The sequence below is a fragment of the Rhineura floridana genome, chromosome 16 (genome assembly GCF_030035675.1).
Source record: "Rhineura floridana isolate rRhiFlo1 chromosome 16, rRhiFlo1.hap2, whole genome shotgun sequence".
Taxonomy (NCBI): Eukaryota; Metazoa; Chordata; class Lepidosauria; order Squamata; family Rhineuridae; genus Rhineura; species Rhineura floridana.
The window spans coordinates 22,772,314-22,795,250 of NC_084495.1; the positions used below are offsets into that span (position 1 = coordinate 22,772,314).

The window sequence follows — 22,937 nt, forward strand, 5'->3', positions numbered from 1 at the left end:
CATTACCTTGTGGGAGGGAGGGAAATGGCAGAGGCAGTTTGCAAAATGTGTGTGCAGGGGTGGAGATGGGAGAGGAAGAAGGAAATAGGAAAAATCTAATTTAAAATGGAGAACTAGAAGGTCCTTAATAAAAAAAAACAGGTTTGATTAAACATTGCAGCCTAATGGTGATGTCTAATTTCTGGATACAAAGAATAGTGTGTGAGAGCCAACTTGGCTGACCTTACATTTAGAGAGAAAGGATTTGGAAGGATTATAAACTGTGAATCTGCTATAGCTCATAATTAATCAATTCATGACACTATTCCAACAGTGATGATGTCCAAGGATAATGATGAATTCTACTAAAATTAAATAGACTGAATAAGCTGACTAAACAATCAAGAATAGCATGGAGACACCAACAGTGAGCTGAAAAGCAGGAAATTGGTATTATAAGCTTAGAGCAAAGAGAGCTTGTGTTTGCAGCAGAACCTCATTCTTAGTTGCAACCTGGAGAAAAAGAGTCAGAAAGTACAGAAGGATCTCAATGACAAGTTCAGAGAAGTAAGGCCATAACAAAACAGTGGGATTTAGAATGCTGATTGACATTGTTACAAGGGCTGACACACGGAAGTCATCTACACATATAATAAACATATATCTACAAAACTGTCCACACTACCATGCAAAAAGAGGAGTACAGGACAATCATGGATGACTGATACACATACTGTTTTGTCAATATATTTGATGTTAGATCCAATGGCTTGAAGCCACCAAAAGAACATCTGAACTAAGGAAAGAGTTGGAATTCTCTAGGAGGGAAAATATTTTAAAAATTTCTCCTTTAAACAGAAAAACAAGATGAATGCTAGAATATAACAAAACAACAAAAAACAAAAAACAAAGAGGACTTAACTGTAAATGTTAAAATAGTTTAAAAAACTGTCAACTAATTTCAAGTTTATACATATACATCAGATGAATATATGAATCAGACAGCATTGATCCCAAACTGGAACCCTAAGGCTGTCATCATCTGAACATGTGAAGCTGCCTTACATGGAATCAGACCATTTCTTCATCTAGCTACTAGTACTGTATGCCCTGACTGGCAGAGGACTGGGTGATAAATCTTGCTGAAGACGTTGATAGCACCTAACAGCTAAACCCATTTAAAATTTTACACTTGCTTGCAGCTGTTACAGAGTTGCTTGGCTTTATTCTTCTCTCTCTATTGCACTTTGCCTGATTACTTACCTACTATCATCACAAATTGTAGCATTTCACTTTTTTAAAAACCTCATATGTGAGGAAGAGGGTAACAGTCTTCATGTTGTCAATCCTCTTTATAATTTGGTAAATGTTCTGCAGCCTCCTGCTGTGTATTTTTAATGTACTCCTGAATTTCATTCAGTTCCTTCAGCAATTTCCTTCTCTTTCCTAGCTGGCTTTTCTGAATTTCTCTCTCTCTCTCTCTCTCTCTCTCTCTCTGTGTGTGTGTGTGTGCACGTGCATGTGTGCGCAGTGGAGTTAGGCAAGGAAGCATCTCTCAAGAATAAGAGGTTAGATTAATTTTCACATCTCCATAATTTTAAAATGCAAGTTTGAGACTACAATGTTTCTAAATGTGCAAAGGACACATTTCCATCAAGTATGGCTTCACAAACATCTGAACACCGCCATCCCTATGCCCCATTTATGCTAGTTTTGAAAACTGGGCATAAAAGATTCATTGGCTCCCAACATACAGACATCTCTATAAAGAGATAATATTTGATAAGCAAATATGCTATCTAATATACACAGACATTTGTACAAGCTGCCTCTGTAACCCATAGGAATCAAACAGAGCATTCCCACTTTGTTCAATGAGGCCTACTCTTGAGTAAGTGTGCAGTGTGGCAGTTAGGAAGACTGAAAATTTACTATAGAAGCCACCAGCTAGCTAGCTAGCTTCATTTCAGTAAAGACTCTGTTTTTGTTGTTTCTACACAAAGTAAAACTGTATCGTTTTCCCCTTCCAGATATTCATCATGTAAATGAAGTTCAAAGTACCTTAGGAATCCTATAGAATTCTGTCACTAGTCACAGTTTTCTTTGCAAAGCATAAATAAGAAAACAAACTACATTCAAAGTATGAGATTGGAAATAACTTTTTCTGGTTTAAGTATTTTGGGGAAATGGTTTCTAGCATATCAGTCCCAATGAAAAACCATTTTGGGGAACTGATAATACAAAATAAATATAGAGAGCAGCAGAACTAAAATTATTAATAAAAACAAGTACATTGGAAGATAAATTAGTTCACATAATCATTTCCTAACTTAAGGAGAGTTTGCCAAAAAAGCTTCCTTGTTTCTAATTAAAGTGCATTATGCTCTAGGGTACTTGATATTGACAATATAGCTGATAGCAGCTTACATAATAATTAGCATATGTACCATAATAAGTATTTAAAAGAAAACAATCCCTCTGTTCCATCACTATTTACAGCAATTGAACACAGAGATTTTCTTACTTTTAAGGTTAACAGGAACACAGTCTCTAAAGTCAATGGTTGTTGAAACATGTAAACAGATGAAGCAATGGTAGCGATTCAACTTATGGACATAGCTACATAAGTGAACTGTAAATCTGTTTGGAATTGTTTGGCATCATTACCAGACTTTTCTTTGTAGGCTCCCACAATATGTGTTTTTCTTGTTCATCCTGTGCATGAAGCTATGGGGAAGACCATCTGGGGAATTAGAATTTGATATTCTTAAGTATGATGAGCACATCCAACTTACTCTCCTTTTTCTGTCTAATTCAGAAGTGACCAGCTAGATGAAGATGAAATATCTGAAGATAAATCCTGACAACTGACATGTTAGCATGGCATGGATAAATTAAGCCAGGTTACTGCTATCCAGGTAGAGTCACAGGCTAGGGTGATCAAAAACTTCGTGCCATGGATGTGACTTACATTTCTAGTGGAGGTGATGGAACAAGGAGCACTCCCAAACTATCTACCCACTGGAGCATGACAAATATAATCTTTTAGAGGAAACATAACTTCTCAATAATTACAATGGAGTCAATAATTAGCACTGAAGGCCGGTGATTCTTTAAAGCAATGCCATTTTTAGATTGTTCTCCATTACCTCATAGGCAAAATAAATATATTGCTTACAACCAACTCACTGAGATATATCACTTATTTATTTATTAGATTTATATCCCGCCCTTTCTCCCAGCAGAAACCCTATTTAGTTATTGTACGTGTACTGCCTTCAAGTCGATTCCGACTTATGGCAACCCTATGAATAGGGTTTTCATGAGGCTGAGAGGCAGTGACTGGCCCAAGGTCACCCAGTGCGCTTCATGGCTGTGTGGGGATTTGAACCCTGGTCTCCCAGGTTGTAGTCCGGCACCTTAACCACTATGCCACACTGGCTCTCTTTAGTTATTACTTGTATTAGAACTATTACAAAATAAACTGCATGAGAAGTAAAGGTAATTTATTGAATACAGGGGTCTAGGTTGCCTTGGGAAGCTTATGGATTTCTCTGACTAAATCAATTACTAAATAACAAACATTTTTGAATGCGATTTTAAATTACATGCATCAAATGGGCTCTACCACGTGAAAGCATATGTCATAATAAACTTGTCAGTGGTAAATAACTGTTTTCTGTTAACTGATCAAGAAGCATGATTAATCCAAGTGTGTATTCATCATACTCTGCCTCTCTATAAATAAATAATTTAATATAATATTGATTGGTTTTCAGCAGACCACAGATTTAACTTTTTTAGACATTAAGAATAAAACTTATTTACAATAAGGTGATCAGAACATTAAATAGGAGAGGTTTAGTAATTATTCTGAAGTGCAACACAGCTATCAGAAATATGAATTTAGGGCAAGAACTTGGTTTCTTTTAGCCACAAAACTGGGGCAGAATCTATTATGGTTTTAAAAGCATCCCCACATAAGCCCCAGTTCAGAACCCGGCTGTAAGCACATCATGAAAAAGTCCTGTACACACCTGATTACAAGGCCAAGGATATCTCTGTGTGCAAAACACCAGAATTATCAATTGGAAAGGCTTTACTAGCTGGAAGATCTGCACAAGCACTTGAATGCCTGCAGATTTCTGAATTTAACTGCTAATCTGAAAATGATCTAGTGGCCCAATCCTATGAATGTTTACTCTGAAGACCTGATGAGTTCAACAGAACTTACTAAGTGTGTATACGATGATGATTGCAGTTTAAGGATATCAGAATTGACCAATGTCCTATTGTTTCCATTTTCATGAATGAAAGCGGAAAAAAGGTACATACAGTAGGGCCCCGCTTATACGGCAGGTTAGGGACCAGACCCCGCCATAAACCAAAAATCGGTGAAAAGCCGAACATCAATCAGCTGTAGTGCGGGGAGCTCCAGCTGACAGCGCTTGGCCCCTGAAGCTCCCCACGCAACAGCTGGTCGATGTTCTGCTTTTCCGTGCATCGCCCTCCACCTGCTGGCTCGCCCTCCTTATGGTGGGGGAGTAGTGCCAAGCAGATGGAAAAAGCAGCCACCAAACCAAATCCAGCTGGGGGGGAGTGGCAACAGACAACCACCCCCGCAGTAGTGAGCCACGGAGGGAGGAGCCACTGCCACGCACCCAGCGGGGGAAGATCAGAAGCAATGCAGCATAAAGCGGGTGGGAGACAGAGTCACTGCTGCGGGCTTCCAACTCACCGCTTCAACCAGCTAAGGATGGGGGGGGAACCACTGCTAAAGCAAAGGCGGCTGTAGCAGCCTCCTCCAACCCCAAAAACGAGGGGGGCATGCAGGGAAACAGCCTCCACTACTCCCAGAGGCAGCAGTAGCAGCCTCCGCTGTCCCCAAAAATGAGGAGGGCAGGCAGGGAAACAGCCTTCGCTACTCCCTCCCTCTGTTCCTTCCCCATGGTCAGTTTTACCTCTCCTAAGCATGATTACATAGGAGTAAATCCCATTGAACTCAATAAGCATGCAAATGACCAGACCTGGCTTTCCCCTCCTTCCCCTTCCTCTCCCTTCCTCCTCCCCTCCCCTCTTCCTCATGATTGCATGGGAGTAAATCCCACTGAACTCAATAAACATGCAAATGATCAAACCTGTCCTTCTACTCCCCTCACCCTCCTCCCTGCTTGCATCCCCCTCCTCCCCCCCATCCGCTGTGGTCAGTTTCACCTATCCTAAGCATGATTGCAGGGGAGTAAATCCCAATGAACTCAGTAAGCATGCAAATGATCAACCCATTCTCAGCAAGCTTGCATAGGATCCCATTTCTTACCTCCTGGATTAAAAAGCAGATAAATTCACCAATAGGCAAAAAACTTTGTCGTTTAAGAACGTACCTATAGCCCACTTTAAAAAGCAGGGAAATTGGGCAGCTATAGTGAAATTGGGAAATTGGGCAGCTATAGTGAATGCACCAGGGGAGTAGGAGACCTGACCTCCTTTCTGAGATATTGGACTGCCCTACAAATTTATCAAAATGTAAACACAATTTGGGTTGGTCTTTCACAGTCCAATCCACTTCCTGTGTAGCTTGGAAGTATTTGGTAACATGTGCCTCTGAGCATATGGTGAATGGTGGCAACACCTGAAATCTGCCCAAATAACAGAAACAAGGCATGTGGTGTGCTGATCTTGTTTTAGCAGGGAGGAAGCAACATTATTAAGACAGCTGACATAGTTTAGATGGTCACTTTAAATATGTCTGATTTACTTTGCAATTTCAGTGAAGTATAGGAAATCATTTTATTTTGCTTCTATTTCTGTGAATATGTGAAGTACAGCAACACTTTGCAAAATTTACACTAAAAATTTTACACCAAAAAAAGTCCAAAAGTAATTATGGAATAATGGCACTGACCATTCTGCAGAATAGTCTCCAGTGGACATCAGGAGTGTCTCAGTTTGCACAAGATAAAACAGTGCGAGGTGAAATATATTCTAGGTGTGCTCTATGTTTTTAATTGACCATACCCTTCTTGCCTTACATAAAGTGGTTTAAACATAGCTGCCTGAAAACATCCATCTTGGGCAGGCTAAGTTTGTTTTTTCCAACAGCTAGAGTCATTCCTTAAGGAGCAACATATTGTAATCAGTCTGATTGTACATCAAACTGCATTTTCAGATTCAACTGTTAATGCACCCAAAATAAAAATAGAACATAACCTCCAATTTGAAACACAAAAGGCTGTCTTCATCATCATATAACACTGACCAATAAAAAGGATTTGAAATTAATAAAAATAAATTTGACACAGGTTTCTAGGATGAATAATGAGAGAAATAAAATTTTCTAGATTAGATTCTCTGTAGAAACAATAGTAACAGGAATGAAACAAAATAAGAACACCAACAAACATACCAAAACATGATTCTCCATCTTGCATCTTGGAGATGGCAGGTATTGCCACCACTCACCATATGCTCAGAGGCACATGTTACCAAATTCTTCCAAGCTACAATTCTTCCAAGCTTCCAATCCAAGTGGATTGGACTCTGAAAGACCAACCCAAATTGTGTTTGCATTTTGACAAATTTGTAGGGCAGTCCAATATCTCAGAAGGGAGGTCAGGTCTCCTGCTCCCCTGGTGCATTCAGTATAGCCGCCCAATTTCCTTGCTTTTTAAAGTTTGATAGAAACACCTGTGGGCTTTAGGTGTGTTCTTAAACCACAAGGTTTTTTGCCTATTCGTGAATATGTAGCTCAAAGCTGTAACTTCTCTGCAGTAGGGAAGAAAAAAATGATTGCATATAACACTGCAGCTGCAATATTTCTGAACTAGGACACTCCTAAAAGGGCACTAGCTATTAAAGTTTCTAGAAATCTAATTCTATGGAAAAAGATTCAACAGCTTAGTGCAAAGGAAAATAAAAAAAAAGAATAGTTAGCAATGTAAAAAAAAAACCCCAGCTTAAACTAACATTAGAGGGAATGTATTTCAGAATTGGTCTTGTTTTATAATCTCATAGCCTGAGGCTAGGATAAGAGGTCATGGATAATTGGTGAAAGAGTGATGGATGCCGTTCAAAATGTGTCCTTTTAAAAAGTTTCAGCTATGACAGGACATTGTCAGAAATGTTTAAGCGAACAGGCATTCCACTATCATTGAATCATTAAATACTTGTCTTTGAAGGAAGGAAAGCTACATAAAATCCAGATTCTATATTTAAATTAGTAATTCATTCAACAATATTTACATTAGTAGAAGAGAGAGAAAATGTTACCACTTTAAAGATTTCAGTGCCAGTGTGATTAATTTAAAACAAATTTAGTGTAGATGTGCAGTGGCTGAAAGAGTAAATGTTTGGTTCACATGCAATTTATTGATTTACAACAGTCAAAGTATCAATGAATATTTACAGAATCATAGAATCACAGAATAGTAGAGTTGGAAGGGGCTTATGAGGCCACTGAGTCCAACCCCCTGCTCAATGCAGGAATCCAACTTAAAACATACCCGACAAGTGGCTGTCCAACTGCCTCTTGAATGCCTCCAATGTTGAAGAGCTCACCACTTCCCTAGCTAATTGGTTCCACTGTTGTACTGTTCTAACAGTTAGGAAGTGTTTCCTGATGTTTAGCTGAAATCTAGCTTCCTGTAACTTGAGCCCATTATTCCACGTCCTCCACTCTGGGATGATTGAGAAGCAATCCTGACCCTTGTGTGGACAACCTTTCAATACTTGAAGAGTGCTATCCTATCTCCCCTCAGTCTTCTCTTCTCAAGGCTAAACATGCCCAGTTATTTCCGTCTCTCCTCATAGGGTTTTATTTCCAGTCCCCTAATCATTCTCTTTTTGCTCCTCTAAATTCCAGTTTGTCTGCATCGTTCCTAAAGTGTGATGTCTAGAACTGGATGCAGTTTTTTAAGCTGCTTTGTTATGAAGATTAAAAGGTTCAGTTTTATTTTAGCCATATGCTGTGATTTTATAACATGTTAGTTCAACGTTAGTGAATAGATATGTGTCATTGTGAATCACTGGAACATTTTTAAATGTTTTTTTAAATGATTTATATTGCATGTGGTCTTTATTTTTTTAAAAAAATGTTATGCCTATGTTTATGACCAATGTGTTGTCTCCACACACTAATTTTTGTTTGTTTGAATGTTTTTAGCTCCTGAGGAATATATTCTGAAACACGTTGAGCAACATAATGAATCTATAACTAGTACCAGAGCTTGTCTCTCCTCTTTTTGACCTTCATTTGGTGTTTTTTTCCCTTTTTGTTCCTGCTCCTTAAGCTTTCTTGGAAACCACACTGGCTTCCTAAACTGTATTCTACCTTTTTTCCTTGTTGGAATTGTTCGCAATTGTGTCTTTAGAATTTCCTTTTTTAGAAACTCCCACCCATCTTGGGCTCCGTTCCTCATTAAAGTGGCTTGCCATAGGATCTTACTTATCATTGTTCTAAGTTTATTAAAATTGGCTTTCCTGAAGTCTACAGTCCGTGTATGGCTACTCTCAGCTTTTGCTTTCATTAAAATCAAGAAGAGTATAACATTTATTTTAATCCGGATGCTCTCGATGGAATTACCAAGCTCATCCTCCTATATTTCTGTGCAGGGATATATATTTTTAACATATACCATGACTCTGCTTCCCTTTCTTATTTCTTCTGTTCTTTTCAAACAAGTTACATCCTTCAATTGCTGTATTCCACTCATGAAGTCATCCTACCAAGTTGCAGTTATATCTATCAATTTGTATTTACCATCCCATATTAAGAGTTAGAGAGCCAGTGTGGTGTAATGGTTAAGGCAGCCTTTCCCAACCAGTGTGCCTCCAGATGTTGTTGGACCACAACTCCCATCAGCCTCAGCCAATGGCTGAGGCTGATGGAAGTTGTGGTCCAACAACATCTGGAGGCACACCGGTTGGGAAAGGCTGGGTTAACGTGTTGGACTGCGACCTGGGAGACCAGGGTTTGAATCCCCACACAGCTATGAAGCTCACTGGATGACCTTGGGCCAGTCACTCCCTCTCAGCCTCAGAGAAGACAATGGTAAACCACTTCTGAATACTGCTTACCATGAAAACCCTATTGATAGGATCACCATAAGTCGGAATCGACTTGAAGGCAGTCCATTTCCATTTCATTAAGGGTTAAAGTTCATCATGTTTGTTTGCTGTATTCTGAGCATTAGTACATAGACATCATAGACCATGTAATTTATGGTCTGGCTTCCTTCCAACATTTTTATGAAGACTGTCATTGGATCCCATTAGAGCTGTCCTTTCAGTTCTTGTTACTGTGCATAAGCCTTCATCAATAGTTACCCCCAAGTTTACGTCTCCCTTCCCCTTTTAGTTTAACGCCCTCCTCATGAAGTTCTCCATGCTGTGACCAAACACAGTCTTCCCAGTCCTTGTGAGTTGCAACCCATCACTTGCCAGCAGTCCATCTTCCAGGAGGTCTAGTCAGTGATCCCAGAATCCAAGTCTCTCGCGTTGGTGCCACCTTTGTAGCCAGTCATTCACCTGGAGTATTTTTCTTTCCCTTTCTACTCCTCTTCTAAGTACTGGAAGGGTGGGTGGAAAAAAAAACTATCTGGGCCCCAAAGCCCTTGAGTTTCCTTCACAGAGCTTCCAAATCTGATATGATTTCTTTGTATCTCTGCTTGGCAGTGTCATTTGTTCCCACATGGTTGAGGGGGAAAAAAAGAGACAGCACACCTGATGAGTCCATGGGCCTTCTTGGCATGCTTGAGTTTCAGTCCCACACCGTAGGGAGTCTCCCACTCCTCCTCTTCTCTTCTTCTTGTTGTAGGGCATGGATTCGTTGCCCCAGCATGCCTGAGCTTCAGCCTCCCGCTCACTGTCCCACAGGGGTCTCCTGTAATTCTTCCTCTGCAGACTGTCCTCCAGTCTCATCCTCAAGTACCTGAAAGAGGTCCCATAGTTCCACCAGTGATGAGTGTCTTCTACCTCTTCTGCTCCTAATTGTCACTTTTTCCACAGAATTTCCTCCACGTTGTTGTTCCTCTTCTCAACACTGTCCTCTTCTGCTTCAACTTGCTTTTGTTCTTCCACCTGTACTCCTCTTTGCTGCTGTTGTTCCAGCATTCTGTCTAAGAACTCTTCATTTTCTCTTATACCTTTGAGTGTAGTCACTTGCTACTCAGGCCTCACTTTTTCTTCCAACAGTGCATGTGTATGCCATGTTGCTCTCAGGGAAGAAAACAGACATTGCACACATCTTGGAGAACACCACCATTGGAGTGTCCCTTCCATCCATAGTCTCTATTACCTTACGTTTCTATCTTCTACTTGTATTGGAATGGCCTGTGCTTTGTCCTGTCCTCCTTGAAGGTTAACAGGAGAGTTCCACTGGTATATAATGCACACCACTGGACATTTTTGGTTAAAGACCTCTCCTGCCAAACTCTGCTGCCAAACTCCTAGGGTGCATTTTTCATTTTTACAGAATGCAAAGGCAGAAATTTTGTGCAACAATATTTAATTATATTTCATTCAATCAAAATATTTTTTCCAAGGAAAACATGCATCTTTACAGAAAAAATAATTTGATGGTTATACATTATTTAGTGACATATAAATGAACACCAGAAATACAGGTTTTGCATTAAATCTTTGTTGCCACAGGTTTGGTGCCAAGGGAGAACAGTAGGATTGAATATAGGCTACCATACTAATCTCATTCTCCTTGAGGATGATTACCTAAGTTTCCTGGGGTCAGCCAGGAAAGCTCTTATGCTTTCTCCTAGTTTTGTATAAGAAATGGTATGAACTCATAGGGGACAGGTGAGCAAGTGTTAGAGGGAGCTTGGTCTCCTGGATTGCATCTGATTTCACTGCATTTTATTAATTCTATATATATGCAATATGAGGAAGCTGTATGTCTTAACAACCTCTACTAGGAGACAAGACTGAGCTCTTGGGTAGGGCAGGCTACACAGCATCACATAAAATATGACATATAATAATAATAATAATAATAATAAAATTTTATTTTTAGGCCGCCTATCTGGCTGAATAAACAGCCACTATAGGTGGCGTACATAATTAAAATTTAAAATACACATATAAATACAATCATAACATATTCAATTTACCCACATCTGTACACTATAGAATTAAAATTAACTAGTGATTCTGTATGCCTGCTGAAACAGCCATGTTTTTAGTCCTTGGCGGAAGCCTACCAAGGAGGGGACATGGCGTAGGTCATATGGCAGAGAGTTCCAGAGGGTGGGGGCCACAACCGAGAATGCCCTCTCTCTGGTCCGCACCAGTCTAGCTGTTCTGGTGGGACCGAGAGAAGGTCTTGAGAGGCTGATCTCGTCAGGCGGCATACTTGGTGATGCTGGAGGTGCTCCTTTAGATACACTGGACCGAAACCGTGTAGGGTTTTAAAGGTTAACACCAACACCTTGAATTGGGCTCGGTAAACAACTGGTAGCCAGTGCAGATCTTCAAGCACTGGGGTGATGTGATCCCGCCGGCGGCTATTCTTAATCAATCGTGCCGCCGCATTCTGTACCAGCTGTAATTTCCGGACCGTCTTCAAGGGTAGCCCAACGTAGAGCACATTACAGTAGTCTAAGCGAGAGGAGACCAGGGCATGCACTACCCGCGGGAGCAGATGAACCGGAAGATAGGGTCGCAGCCTCTGTATCAGATGTAATTGATACCAAGCTGCCCGGCTCACTGCTGATACCTGAGCCTCCATGGACAGCTGGGAGTCAAGAATGACCCCGAGGCTGCGAACCTGGTCCTTCAGGGGCAAACTAACCCCATTCAGCACCAGGTCAATATCTCCTAATCTTCTCTTGTCTCCCACCAGCAGTACCTCGGTCTTGTCAGGGTTCAGTTTCAGCCTGTTACCTCCCATCCATTCACTTACGGACTCCAGGCACTTGGAAATAGTCTCCACAGCCAACTCTGGTGAGGACTTAAATGAGAGATAGAGCTGAGTGTCATCCGCATATTGGTGGCACTGCAGCCCAAATCTCCTGATGATAGCCCCCAGCGGCTTTACATAGATGTTAAATAGCATGGGAGAGAGGATAGAGCCCTGTGGCACACCACAATTAAGAGGCCAAGGGTCTGAAACCTCCTTCCCCAATGCTACTCGTTGGTGCCTATCAGAGAGATAGGATCGGAACCACTTTAGCACAGTGCCCCCAATTCCCATTCTCTCCAGGCGATCCAAAAGGATACCGTGGTCGACGGTATCAAAAGCCGCAGAGAGATCCAGGAGGACGAGGAATGAATATTCACCCCTATCCCACACCCTCCTCAAATCATCCACTAGAACGACCAAGGCTGTTTCAGTTCCATATCCAGTCCTGAAGCCCGATTGGAATGGATCTAAATAATCTGCTTCCTCCAAGTGTGTCTGTAGCTGTTTGGCCACCACATGTTCGATCACCTTGCCCAAAAATGGTAAATTGGAGACTGGGCGGAAGTTATTCAAATCTTGGGGATCCAAGGAGGGCTTTTTTAAGATGGGCTTTATTACCGCCTCCTTGAGGGCAGATGGCAGTGCCCCCTCTTCCAAGGAGGCATTTACCACCGCCTTGATCCCTTCGCTCAGTCTCTCTTTACAACTCACAATGAGCCATGTGGGGCAAGCATCAAACAAACAGGTGGTCGGTCTCACAGTAGAGAGCACCTTGTCCACTTCCTCAGAGGGAAGAGGCTGAAACCGATCCCACCGGACCGGATCGCAACTGACCGTCTCTGGCCTGCTTCCTGTATCCACGGCGTACGGAATCGAACTCTTCAGACGATTGATTTTATCGGCAAAATGTTTCGCAAATGCGTCACAGGAGGCTTTAGAGTGCTCCAAGGGTTCCTGCGCAACTGGACCGACCAGGCTTCGGACCACCTGGAACAACCTCCTGGGACAACATTCTGCAGATGCAATAGAGGCAGCAAAGAAACCCCTCTTTGCTGCCTTTGTTGCCACTTGGTAGGCCGCTATTGCTGCTCTAACCCATGTCCGATCGTCTTCTGAGCGAGATTTCCGCCACCGGCGTTCTAGTCGTCTCACCTCCTGCCTCAAACCCCGCAACCATGGTGTATACCATGGCGCGGTTTGAGCTCTATTCAGGGGGAGAGGACGTTTTGGGGCCACCCGGTCTATTGCCCCGGAGATCTCCCTGTTCCACTCTGTCACCAGGGTTTCGACCGGGCAGTCTTCAGTCAGCTCCAAATCTCCCAGCGCACTCAGGAATCCTATTGGTTCCATCAGGCGTCTGGGGCGGACCATCCTAATAGGTCCCTGTCCCCTGCGGAGGGTGTGCGGCAATAGGAGGTCCATTTTTACCAAATAGTGATCTGACCATGACACGAGGTCTGAAGAAATAATCCCCATTCTCAGAGCACTTCCCTCCCCTCCCGAGACAAATACAAGGTCGAGAGCATGATCGGCTACATGGGTGTGCCCAAAATGACTAAGGTGCAGTTCCCAGGAAGTCATGGTTTCCATGAAATCCCGAGGGGCTCCAATGAGAGCCGCCTCGGCATGCAGGTTGAAATCCCCCAAAACCAAAAGGTTGGGGGAAAGAACCCACACAGCCGAGACGACCTCCAGCACCTTGGTCAGGGAGTCAGCTGTGCAGCGGGGTGGGCGGTACACAAGGAGAATCCCTAAACTGCCCTTAGGGCCCAACCTCCAGTACATGCAGTCAACAAACTTGGTCTCGTGGAGAGGGGGTCTGGCAAAAATCAAGGACTTCCGATAAATAACTGCCACTCCCCCTCCCCGCCTACCAATCCTCGGCTGCTGCGGGTACTGGAAACCGGCTGGACACATGGCCTCAAGCACAGGAGCTGAGGCCTCATCCAGCCAGGTTTCTGTAATGCACATCAGGTCTGCGTTCTCATCCATGATCATGTCATGGATGAGAGATGTTTTCTGTACCACAGACCTGGCATTACACAGCAGCAGTCGAAGATTGGTTGGGGCTGCACCTCCCCCAGTTATCTTCTGGTGGTGAGCAGGCCCGGAACATGGAATGGATATTAAACATCTATTCCTCGTTCCCCGAAACTGGCCTGGCCTGCCCCTCACACCTATCCGGCATTTGCCGCCTAGCCTCTTAATGTTACTTCTTTATAGGTACCTGTACCACAGACACCTGCATTCTGACATAAGCCTTTAAAATGCACAAAGTAATAAGTGACATTTACAATACATTATTGTAGGATCAATACTATAACCTTCTACCTGACTTTACTCTACAGGGCTATCAGGAGGATTGGTGGAGACCATTTGTGAAAATACCAGATGACATAAACTGATTAGATAATAAAGAAACTAAAGAAAACATATTACCTTGTCTCAGCAAAGAGAATCCTCTTTTATACCTAGAAGCATTCTGTCTTACCTATGTATCTATCAGAAAACATTTTTGCTAATACTATTTCCATAAATGGAGGTACCCTGGATGCAATTTCATCTCCCAGCCACATATTACTCATGATAATCTTCTATAACAATAAAATGTCTTGACGGTTTACAATGTTGTAAGGTTGCATAAGGAGCCTGTTCATTTGTCCCCCTTGAGGATCACATTTAAAATTCCTTTCAGTTTCATATGAACATGAGTTGAAATAGGAAGGAAGCAGATGTAATGGTCTTCTCCACTCCTACATCATCCAATGAAGGCTAATACACCAGGATGAAACAAGGGCTCTTCTGGGATGGGGAAGTATTTCACTACTACTCTTAGAATTTTCTAGAATTACAATTCAATCTATTGTTTTCTTCACTTGGTAAATTATACCCCACTATCCCTATGTCACACACAGTGGCTGAATTCAGATGTAGGACTAAAACATGTTTTTCTTTGCAAAGAGTGTGTGTGTGTGTTTGTATAAGTAAGTAAATTCTATTTAGTCGTATGTGAACCCACAGTAATGAGCCATGGGCTCACCCACACCACTCTTTCCCATCCTCATACACCACATTTAGAAACATCTGATCCTGCTTTTCAGGAAACAAACCCACTCCTATATCTGTGCTTCCAGCCAGGCGAGTCTTTTAAACTAATTCCTTCTTTACCTTCAAATACTTTCTTCCTCTTTCCAAGAAGTTTGTGCAGTTTGTGAGTCTCCTGCCCCACCACCCGGCTTCAGTATGAAGATTGTATTTAAGACAGGAAATGTGAAAAACAACAACAACAAATGAGAGTGTGCTGTGCAGGCCTAGGGTACTTCTTGGCAGGACCGGTTTTGAAACAGTAGTCGTTTGACTTAAATGCAGGATATACATCTTTAAAAATAGATAGACTGCTGCAACAAGAAAACAAATAAACTAAAGCAAACAATAATAAAAAATTCACAACTCCCAGAGTCTAAGGATTTCAGCTGAGTTAATTTAATTATACTGATGGTATTCAATGATGTTCTACACACTGTGGAGTGTTGATTTATTTTTATTTAATGCTGCATCAAGCACTCTGGGAACCCCTTGTGCTTTCTTTTTTGTCCTCTACAAGGATCTGTAGATACAGATACAGTATTAAAAGTTGTGATTGCATATACATGTCCTGCTGAGTTTTCACACCTGAGTTGGAAAACACTTTCAATGAAACTCATAAAAACTTCCTCCAAACAGACTTCCATCCCTCCCTCCAAACACTAGATACATCCTATATCCACAACAACAACAACAACAACAACAACAACAATAAATGTCCTACCCTGAGTTCTTGGCATTCGTTTCCTGCGATCCCTGAATGCTGCCCCAGATTGCAGTGCCTCAAGTAGATTATCCATCACTCCTGTCTCGTTGCCCTCTGTGAACAGCAGAGGAAGTAAAATTAATCTCTTTGCAATTAAGGCTATAACAAAGGGAAAAATATGGAAAGCAAAAATAGGGTCACATTTACATAGAACTACTAAATTAAAGGCTTATATTTTATTGTAATGAAAGCTGTCAGTTTCACATTATACCATTGACTAGTTTGCTTATAAAGTTCTATTAAGCAAAATTGATGCCAGCCTCACTCGCTGTTCTTCTGACTTTAAGACCTTGTCTCGTGTATTATTGATGACATGCTCCATATGCAAATAAACAGGTGCTGATCAGCAACTGCTGTTACATTCCTAAGATCCTTATGAAAGATCCCTAAAGCAAGCCTGTTTTGCAGAATCAATGCATATGAAGCAATTTGATAGCACAGACTCATCAACACCAGGTTAACTTCCCATATGTTTTAATAAGTAACAAACATATCACTGCCATTCAATACAGACAAGAAGCTCTTCCATACGTGACCTTCTTCATTCACTTTAATAGTAGGGAAAAAAGTATTGCCACCTCGGTTGAAGTTTATGGGAAATTAGGGGTTTAATTTCTACCCATCTCAGGTACGAAGATCACACTTTACACATCTATTCTCTCTCCCCCAGCCCCATATTAATTATTTAGTCAGACACTATTAGACTAAAACTTGCTTATTCAGACAGAGAATTTGCAAGGAAAGAACCACTGAAAGAAAACATGACATAATAGAAATCCAGAGGCAGAAACTAATCCACCATTTAAAGCAGTGAGGACTTGGGTCTTAAAATCTCTTGCATCCCTAGTGCAGTAAGGGAAGCTGGTTAAAATGATTTAATTATTTGTATATTATTCATTTGCACGCTTAACGCTTAATATTTCAATTTGTTCTGTTAATAAGGGCTTGCAGCAGCATGTAATAATGCAATACAGGGCATAAATGGCTATACGTTAGTAGAAGACCAATGAACCATACTGTTTATTTGGTTCCTATCCACATTACAGGCTCAGCTGAAAAAGCTAACTGCATTCCCTGGAAATATGTAAGAAGAGGTTGAGATTATTATTTTGCCCATACCTGTGTATTGTCTGTAATCAAAACTACAATGTAATTTACATCATTTTTATACAACTTAGATTATTGCTATGTTCAACATTATTGCTACGAGAGTAATGCTATATAAAAGTATCATTATACATAAATTACCCAAACCTGCTTCACAGATTTTAATGTGCATTAAACATAAATACCTGCATGCAGAATTGTGGCCAATAGACACATATTTACATAAACTCTAGAATTCAATAAATGGTTAAACATAATACATAACTAGGTATTTCCTGTTGTCATGATACACTACAATGTTAACCTGTTTGAGCCAAAATAATGTAACATTCTTCATATCATAAAGTCCCATCTTGAAACTGACAGCTGACCTTCACCTTCAGAAAAGCACTTGGTATAGCTTTCATGGGGAAAATGAGCCATTTCAGAAAGCAGGCACAACTGTATGTCTGAATACTCCCTCTACCCTGAAACACAACACTAATTCCTCCCAGTACATAGAAAACTAAGGCCACAATCCAACTTGTATTTATATTGGACTGAGGGGAGTTGAAAGTGGTGGACCCCTGGCTGAGCCGGCAGGATCCAGGCTCTGCCGCACTCTGCTACAAGAAGCCCCTCATGTTAGCTGAGCTGTGATGGAGCTGGAACCCTACCAGCTCAGCTGGGGGTCTGCCGAGGTACCACAGCCTGGAGGAAGGGGTTCTGGGTCCCGATCCTGGCCAAAGTTACACCAAGACAAAGGTCGGTTTAAGAAAATAATTATAAAGGAAGTTAATGGTGAGAGCTTATTCGCCGGTAGGGGTTATTCATGAGAGCCGGCTTTTTCTTTTCCGCTCATGCATGCAGCTGCCAGCTGAGCTGACGTTCTGCCAGCCCAGCAGCTCCCAAATAGCAAATGGATGACATGGATCTTCCCACTGGCTCCTCCTCTGTCAGTACACCTTCCATTGGCTTCCCCTAAGTTGGACTGCTATGTAAGATATCACCGAGGAGGCTATGCTACAGCCCTCCTACTTGACATACTAGCTTTGTATGGAAAGGGAGTTTATGACATTAGAATGCTTACAAACAGGTGATCTCACATTTGTCTTTTCAAATTATAGTTCTAGGAGGACTCTAGCACATGATTTTTCTGAAGGTATAGAAATCACTTAGCTTCAAAACAGCAGAAAATGACCTTAGACTGGTGCTCAGAGATTCTTAACCAGATAATGATTATGGACTCTTTCTTGTAAACACTAATAAAAGCCTGACTCTGGATTAAAGAAATGTTTTTCGTTTTCTTGTTCATATTAAACTAAAGGTAACATAGGACAAGCTTGTTGTATTCCATGAAAAGAAAATGCAGGTATTTGGATAACTCCAAATTACGAAGCTCCGCTCGCCGCGCAGCTGACGAGCGGGGCATGATTGCAGGTGGGGGTGAAGACGCTGTCCCCATCTGTTAATGGGGCAACGTCGCACGTCGCGCCTGTGATGTCAGCGCGACATGCAGTGTAAGGGGCGGGGTCTATAGGACTATTTGAGTCCAGCCGCCCCTTCCACCTTCCTCTTCTGCTGCTCGACGGCTTCGGCGCGGTGTGGCTCCTTTGCCGGCGCACGTGTGCCTCCGGAGGCTTTCTGAGGCCAGGCTGACTGTGTGGCGGCGAGCCCCCCCCCAGCCTCATCGGGAGACAGGGAGGCAGCGGCGGCGAGGTGGCGCATAGCGAGGCTTGGTGGCTGGCACCAAGGCCTACGGGGCGAGGCTTCTGGCCTTGGGAGGCCCTGCGGCGGCAGCGGCAGTGCAGTCACTACGAGGCAGCAGCGCAGGATCGGAGCCAGCAGCGGGGAGGACCAGGCGAGACGGCCTTTGGCCGGCAATTTTTAAATTTAAATTTTAATTAACGCGGGGGTAGGTGGTGCATGACCCCAACCATCAACCCTTGCCGCGTGCAGGTCAATTAGGCTCCCCCCCTGGATAATTGGGTGCCGGGAGGGGGTATAGAATAAGCAGGCGGGCCCCTTCACAACGTTTTGAAATCACGTCATTTGTAAGCGGTGCCCCAATCTCCCTCTCTAGACAGGGTTGGGCCAGGGAGACCCAAATCAACTAGATATGCCACCCAAGAAAGGACAAAGGGGGGCCAAAAGGGAAAGGAAAGGCCCCCAAAGCGGGGGGGAGATGCCCACCCCCAGCGGCGGTGGGGGCAAGGAGCGGGGAGGGGCCACCATGGGCGGCCATTAGAGAGTGGCAGAGGCGCCATCCAGGGCGACAGAGTGGGTATAACAGGAGCCCTGCTGGATCAGGCCAGAGGCCTACCTAGTCCAGGGCTCTGTTCTCAAAATGGCCAACCAAATGCCCTGTATGGGAAGCTCGCAAGCAGGTCGTGAGCCATGGGCGTCCCCAACGGAGAGGCCAAGGGGGCACTTGTTCCTTCCTGAGTGAATAATGCTCCCAGCTTTCATTTAAAAAATAAAAATAAAAATAAAAATAGTACGTTTCTAGCATTTGTAGAACCTGAGACAAAACGTACAAGGGAAAACAAGTGAACAGGCAGAGGTTGATCTCTGGCAGCAGCATAGGGCCTAGTCCTCAGCATGTGCTGTCTGGGGTTATACTCTTTTCCCCTGCCTCCTTTCTCTCTAGATGCCCCTTTGTTCCAAGTTCTCTTTGCCATGCCAATTAGAGGGGGGGGCAGAAGCAAGATCAGTTGCCACCTCCTCCTCCTCATTTGCATTGTCTTCCGTGGCAGTTCAGTGCTCCTCATCCTTGCTGTTACACAGCCAGGCCTAGAGCAAGAGGGCAGGCGTGGCACTGGAGGCAGTGGCTACTGCTCCTTGCAACACTACTCACTTTCTGAGGCGCGAGAGCAGCAATTGCCCTGTGCCACCGGACTTCTGAGAAGGAGGTGTTGCTGTGCATGGCACAAAGTTGGGGGGAGGCATAGCAGACAACCACCCACCCACGCAATAGGGCTTGTAACTCCAAGGAGCTGCTGCTCCCAAGTAGTGTCTGTGAGTTTACCTGAGGCAGTGAGATCTTAGCAGCTGCCTTACAGTGCCAATCCCTGGGAAAAAGGGTTGATGCTAGCACCATAGAATCATAGAGTGGGAAGGGGCCTTATAGGCCATCGAGTCCAACCCCCTGCTCACAGCAGGAAATACACAGCTAGAGCATCTCCCGCAGATAGCTGTCCAGCCTCTGCTTGAAGACATCCAGCAAAGGGGATCCCGCCACCTCTCTAGGCAGTCGGTTCCATTGCCGAACTGCCTTTACTGTCATGAAGTTCCTTCTACTGTCCAATCTGAATCTACGCTCCTGCAACTTAAAACCATTAGACCTAGCCCTACCCTCTGGGGCAGCAGAGAACAAATCTGTACCCTCCTCTATGTGACAACCCTTCAGGTACTTAAAGAGTGCAATCATGTCACCCCTCAGCCTTCTCTTCATCCTCATTGCCCTCTTCTGAACCCGCTCTAACTTGTCTATATCTTTCTTAAAATGAGGCTCCCAGAACTGAACGCAGTGTCCCAGATGAGGCCTGACTAATGCAGAATATAGTGGGACTATTGCTTCCCTCGACCTGGAAGCTATAGCTCTGTTTGTGCAGCCCAAAATCGCGTTTGCCCTTTTTGCTGCAGCATCACACTGCTGGGTCATGTTCAACGGATATGTGCAACAGGGAGATAGGAGGCAAGAGGCCTTCAAAAGGGTAAGAAGGAGCCACCGGCTGCTTAGGGACAGGTGTCCCTTCCCCAGTTAGACTATGAACTAGGTTAGCAGGCTACCCGGTTTAAGGGGAGGTTTGTTATGTTATGGTTTGCCTTTTGTTTCCCAGTCTCATACCCCAACTCCTGGCTGGCCTTCATGGCCTCCAACTCACGGCTGGCCCTCATGGCCTACAATCTTCACCCCGTTTAGTCATGGCAATAACAGCTGTGGTCAGAATGTACAGAAGTACACTTGGTCACGCCAGTCTTATTCAAAGGGGCAGGCAGTGAGGGGTCCACACTAGTTAGTCTAGGATCAGTGAGCTGCACGCATGGAGTGCTTCAGAGCCTTCCGTGAGGGGGCAGTCAGGAGACAAATGGGCTCCTAAGCAGTGGGGCACTATCTGTCTGAGTGGATGTTCATAGGTATGGCAGCTTGTGGGAGGCATGTTAGCACCTGAGGTTTCAGCTTATAGTATGAAGGATCCTGCCCCGGTGTTCACATTTCTGTAACAAGATTGACTCTTGCCCAGGGCTGAAAGCTGCACAGGGGCAAGCTTGAACCGTCCCAGATGAGATCCTGGATTGGGACCATGAAGTGTTTCCTTTCGGCCCTCTTGATGTTAGGGGTCTTTTAATGGGGTTATTATGCTATGATGGGGCTTGAACACCCATACTACGAATTCAGGGTTATGGCTGCCTTATGCACCGACCTGGCCGTGTGGTTCCCTTTCCTGCGGTTGCAAGCCTGGATTCAGGAAGGGGTTTTAACTATGAATGTTACCTTTCATTAACTCTTTTCTGGGGTTGGAAGGCGACTTTTGGACAGAAGAGCTCATGGCCTGGGGTCGGGTCTCATAACTCTCTTATAATTAGGAACACTAGAATTCATGGCCCTTGCCTGTCCCGTTGTTCTGGGAGAAGTTTATGCAGGGAGTCAGAGAAGGCCATAAGCCTATCTATTGCCCTAGCATGATCACCAGCTATCAGAATGCAGAATAGGGCAGCAGGGGCAGTGTGAAGGGGGGCTAATCCTGTGAGCTGCGCGCTGGAATTCCCTTGGATTCAATGGGTTACATTGCCCCCAGCATGCTCGCCAGCTTCCAGAAACAGGTATTCAGGAATTCTGGGCCGGCAAGGGCTATATGCCAGAGTGGCCTTTCCGGTGACTCACCTGCTGATATTCCTGATAGATGGCACGGCATGAGAAGGGGCATGGCAGTGGGAACACTTAGAGGTAAGCTTTCTTAGCCAGGCTGGCGGTTTTTCCCTATCCCCATCGACCCTTCTCGCTGGACATTTTATGGGTGTAGTGGACCAGTGGGAAACGGTCTGTTCCTTCAGTGAAGACCCAAGCTATTCCAGGCAGTGGCTCATACACTGTTTTGAGGCTTCCAGGAGAAAAGAGGTGGCGGCTGGCTCTACGTGAGACCTCTCTCGACATGCCCTCCAGTTTTGATGTTTCCAGGGAGGGGGGGTTATGCTTGCTCAGCGTGGAAGGTCTAGAACGGACCAGAGGTGTACCTCTGCCGAAGGATATTTATTCACCCAGGCTAATCTGGACCCCCTAGCTATAGGCCATATATGCCTGTCTGGGTCAACAATACCAGTTTTGGCGTTAACAAAACAAGCATTGCAGGGGCTGGGGTATGACCCCTTCCAGTCTGGAACCTATGCAATTAAAATGGGAGCTGCTTCTATGGCAGCATGTTTTTGGTTTTCTCCCGGCACTGGTACAGGATGTGGGACTTTGGATCTCTGATGCATATAATGGCTATATTCCCCCCTTTTAGAGGGCAGGGGGATGCGGCAGCCTCACGAACGAGCATTGTAAGGGCTGGGGTACGACACCTTACAGTTGGAACCTATTCATCTCGAATTGGGGCTGCTTTTACGGCAGCAGGTTTTAGTTTCCCACAGGCACTGGTACAGGGCGTGGGACTTTGGTCCTCTGATGCGTACAAGGGCTATATTCCCCACTTTTAGAGGGCAAGGGAATGTAGCGGCCTCACAATCTTCATTGTTTTGACAGGTTGCTGGACAGGGATGGAGCAGATGCACATCATAATATGCGGCCACAGCATGGTCTTCCGGGCACCCTGGAGGGCAGCGAATTCGAGCATGGGCTCGCAGTTGGGCCTCAGTAGAGGGGCTGTTGTGCAGTGGCTGGACCGGCAAGGAATGCATGGGGAGTGGCTTCTACCCGCTCTGTTCCAGCAAGGTGTGGTGCAGATATTTCTGCAGGCAATGGTCATCCACCTCGGTGGTAATGACCGCGGCGTGAAGCAGGGCAAGGCCCTCAGCATACAGGCATGTAAGGACATGCAAGTGATAAGGCAGCATTGGCCTTTGGTGCGTCTGATGTGGTCAGACATGGCGCGGCATATGGGATCCAGCTGG

General features: G+C 44.0%; 1 protein-coding gene across 5 annotated transcripts in view; it reads right to left on the minus strand.

Annotated features, from left to right (window-relative positions):
- The window catches only part of DIAPH2 (diaphanous related formin 2), a 455,139-nt gene that overhangs the window by 92,609 nt on the left and 339,593 nt on the right, over positions 1 to 22,937 (minus strand). For all 5 annotated transcript variants that reach the window (XM_061598178.1, XM_061598177.1, XM_061598175.1 and 2 more), the window contains one exon: positions 15,696 to 15,791. In XM_061598178.1, coding sequence (XP_061454162.1) covers positions 15,696 to 15,791 — 96 coding nt within the window. The remainder of the gene's footprint in view (positions 1 to 15,695; positions 15,792 to 22,937) is intronic.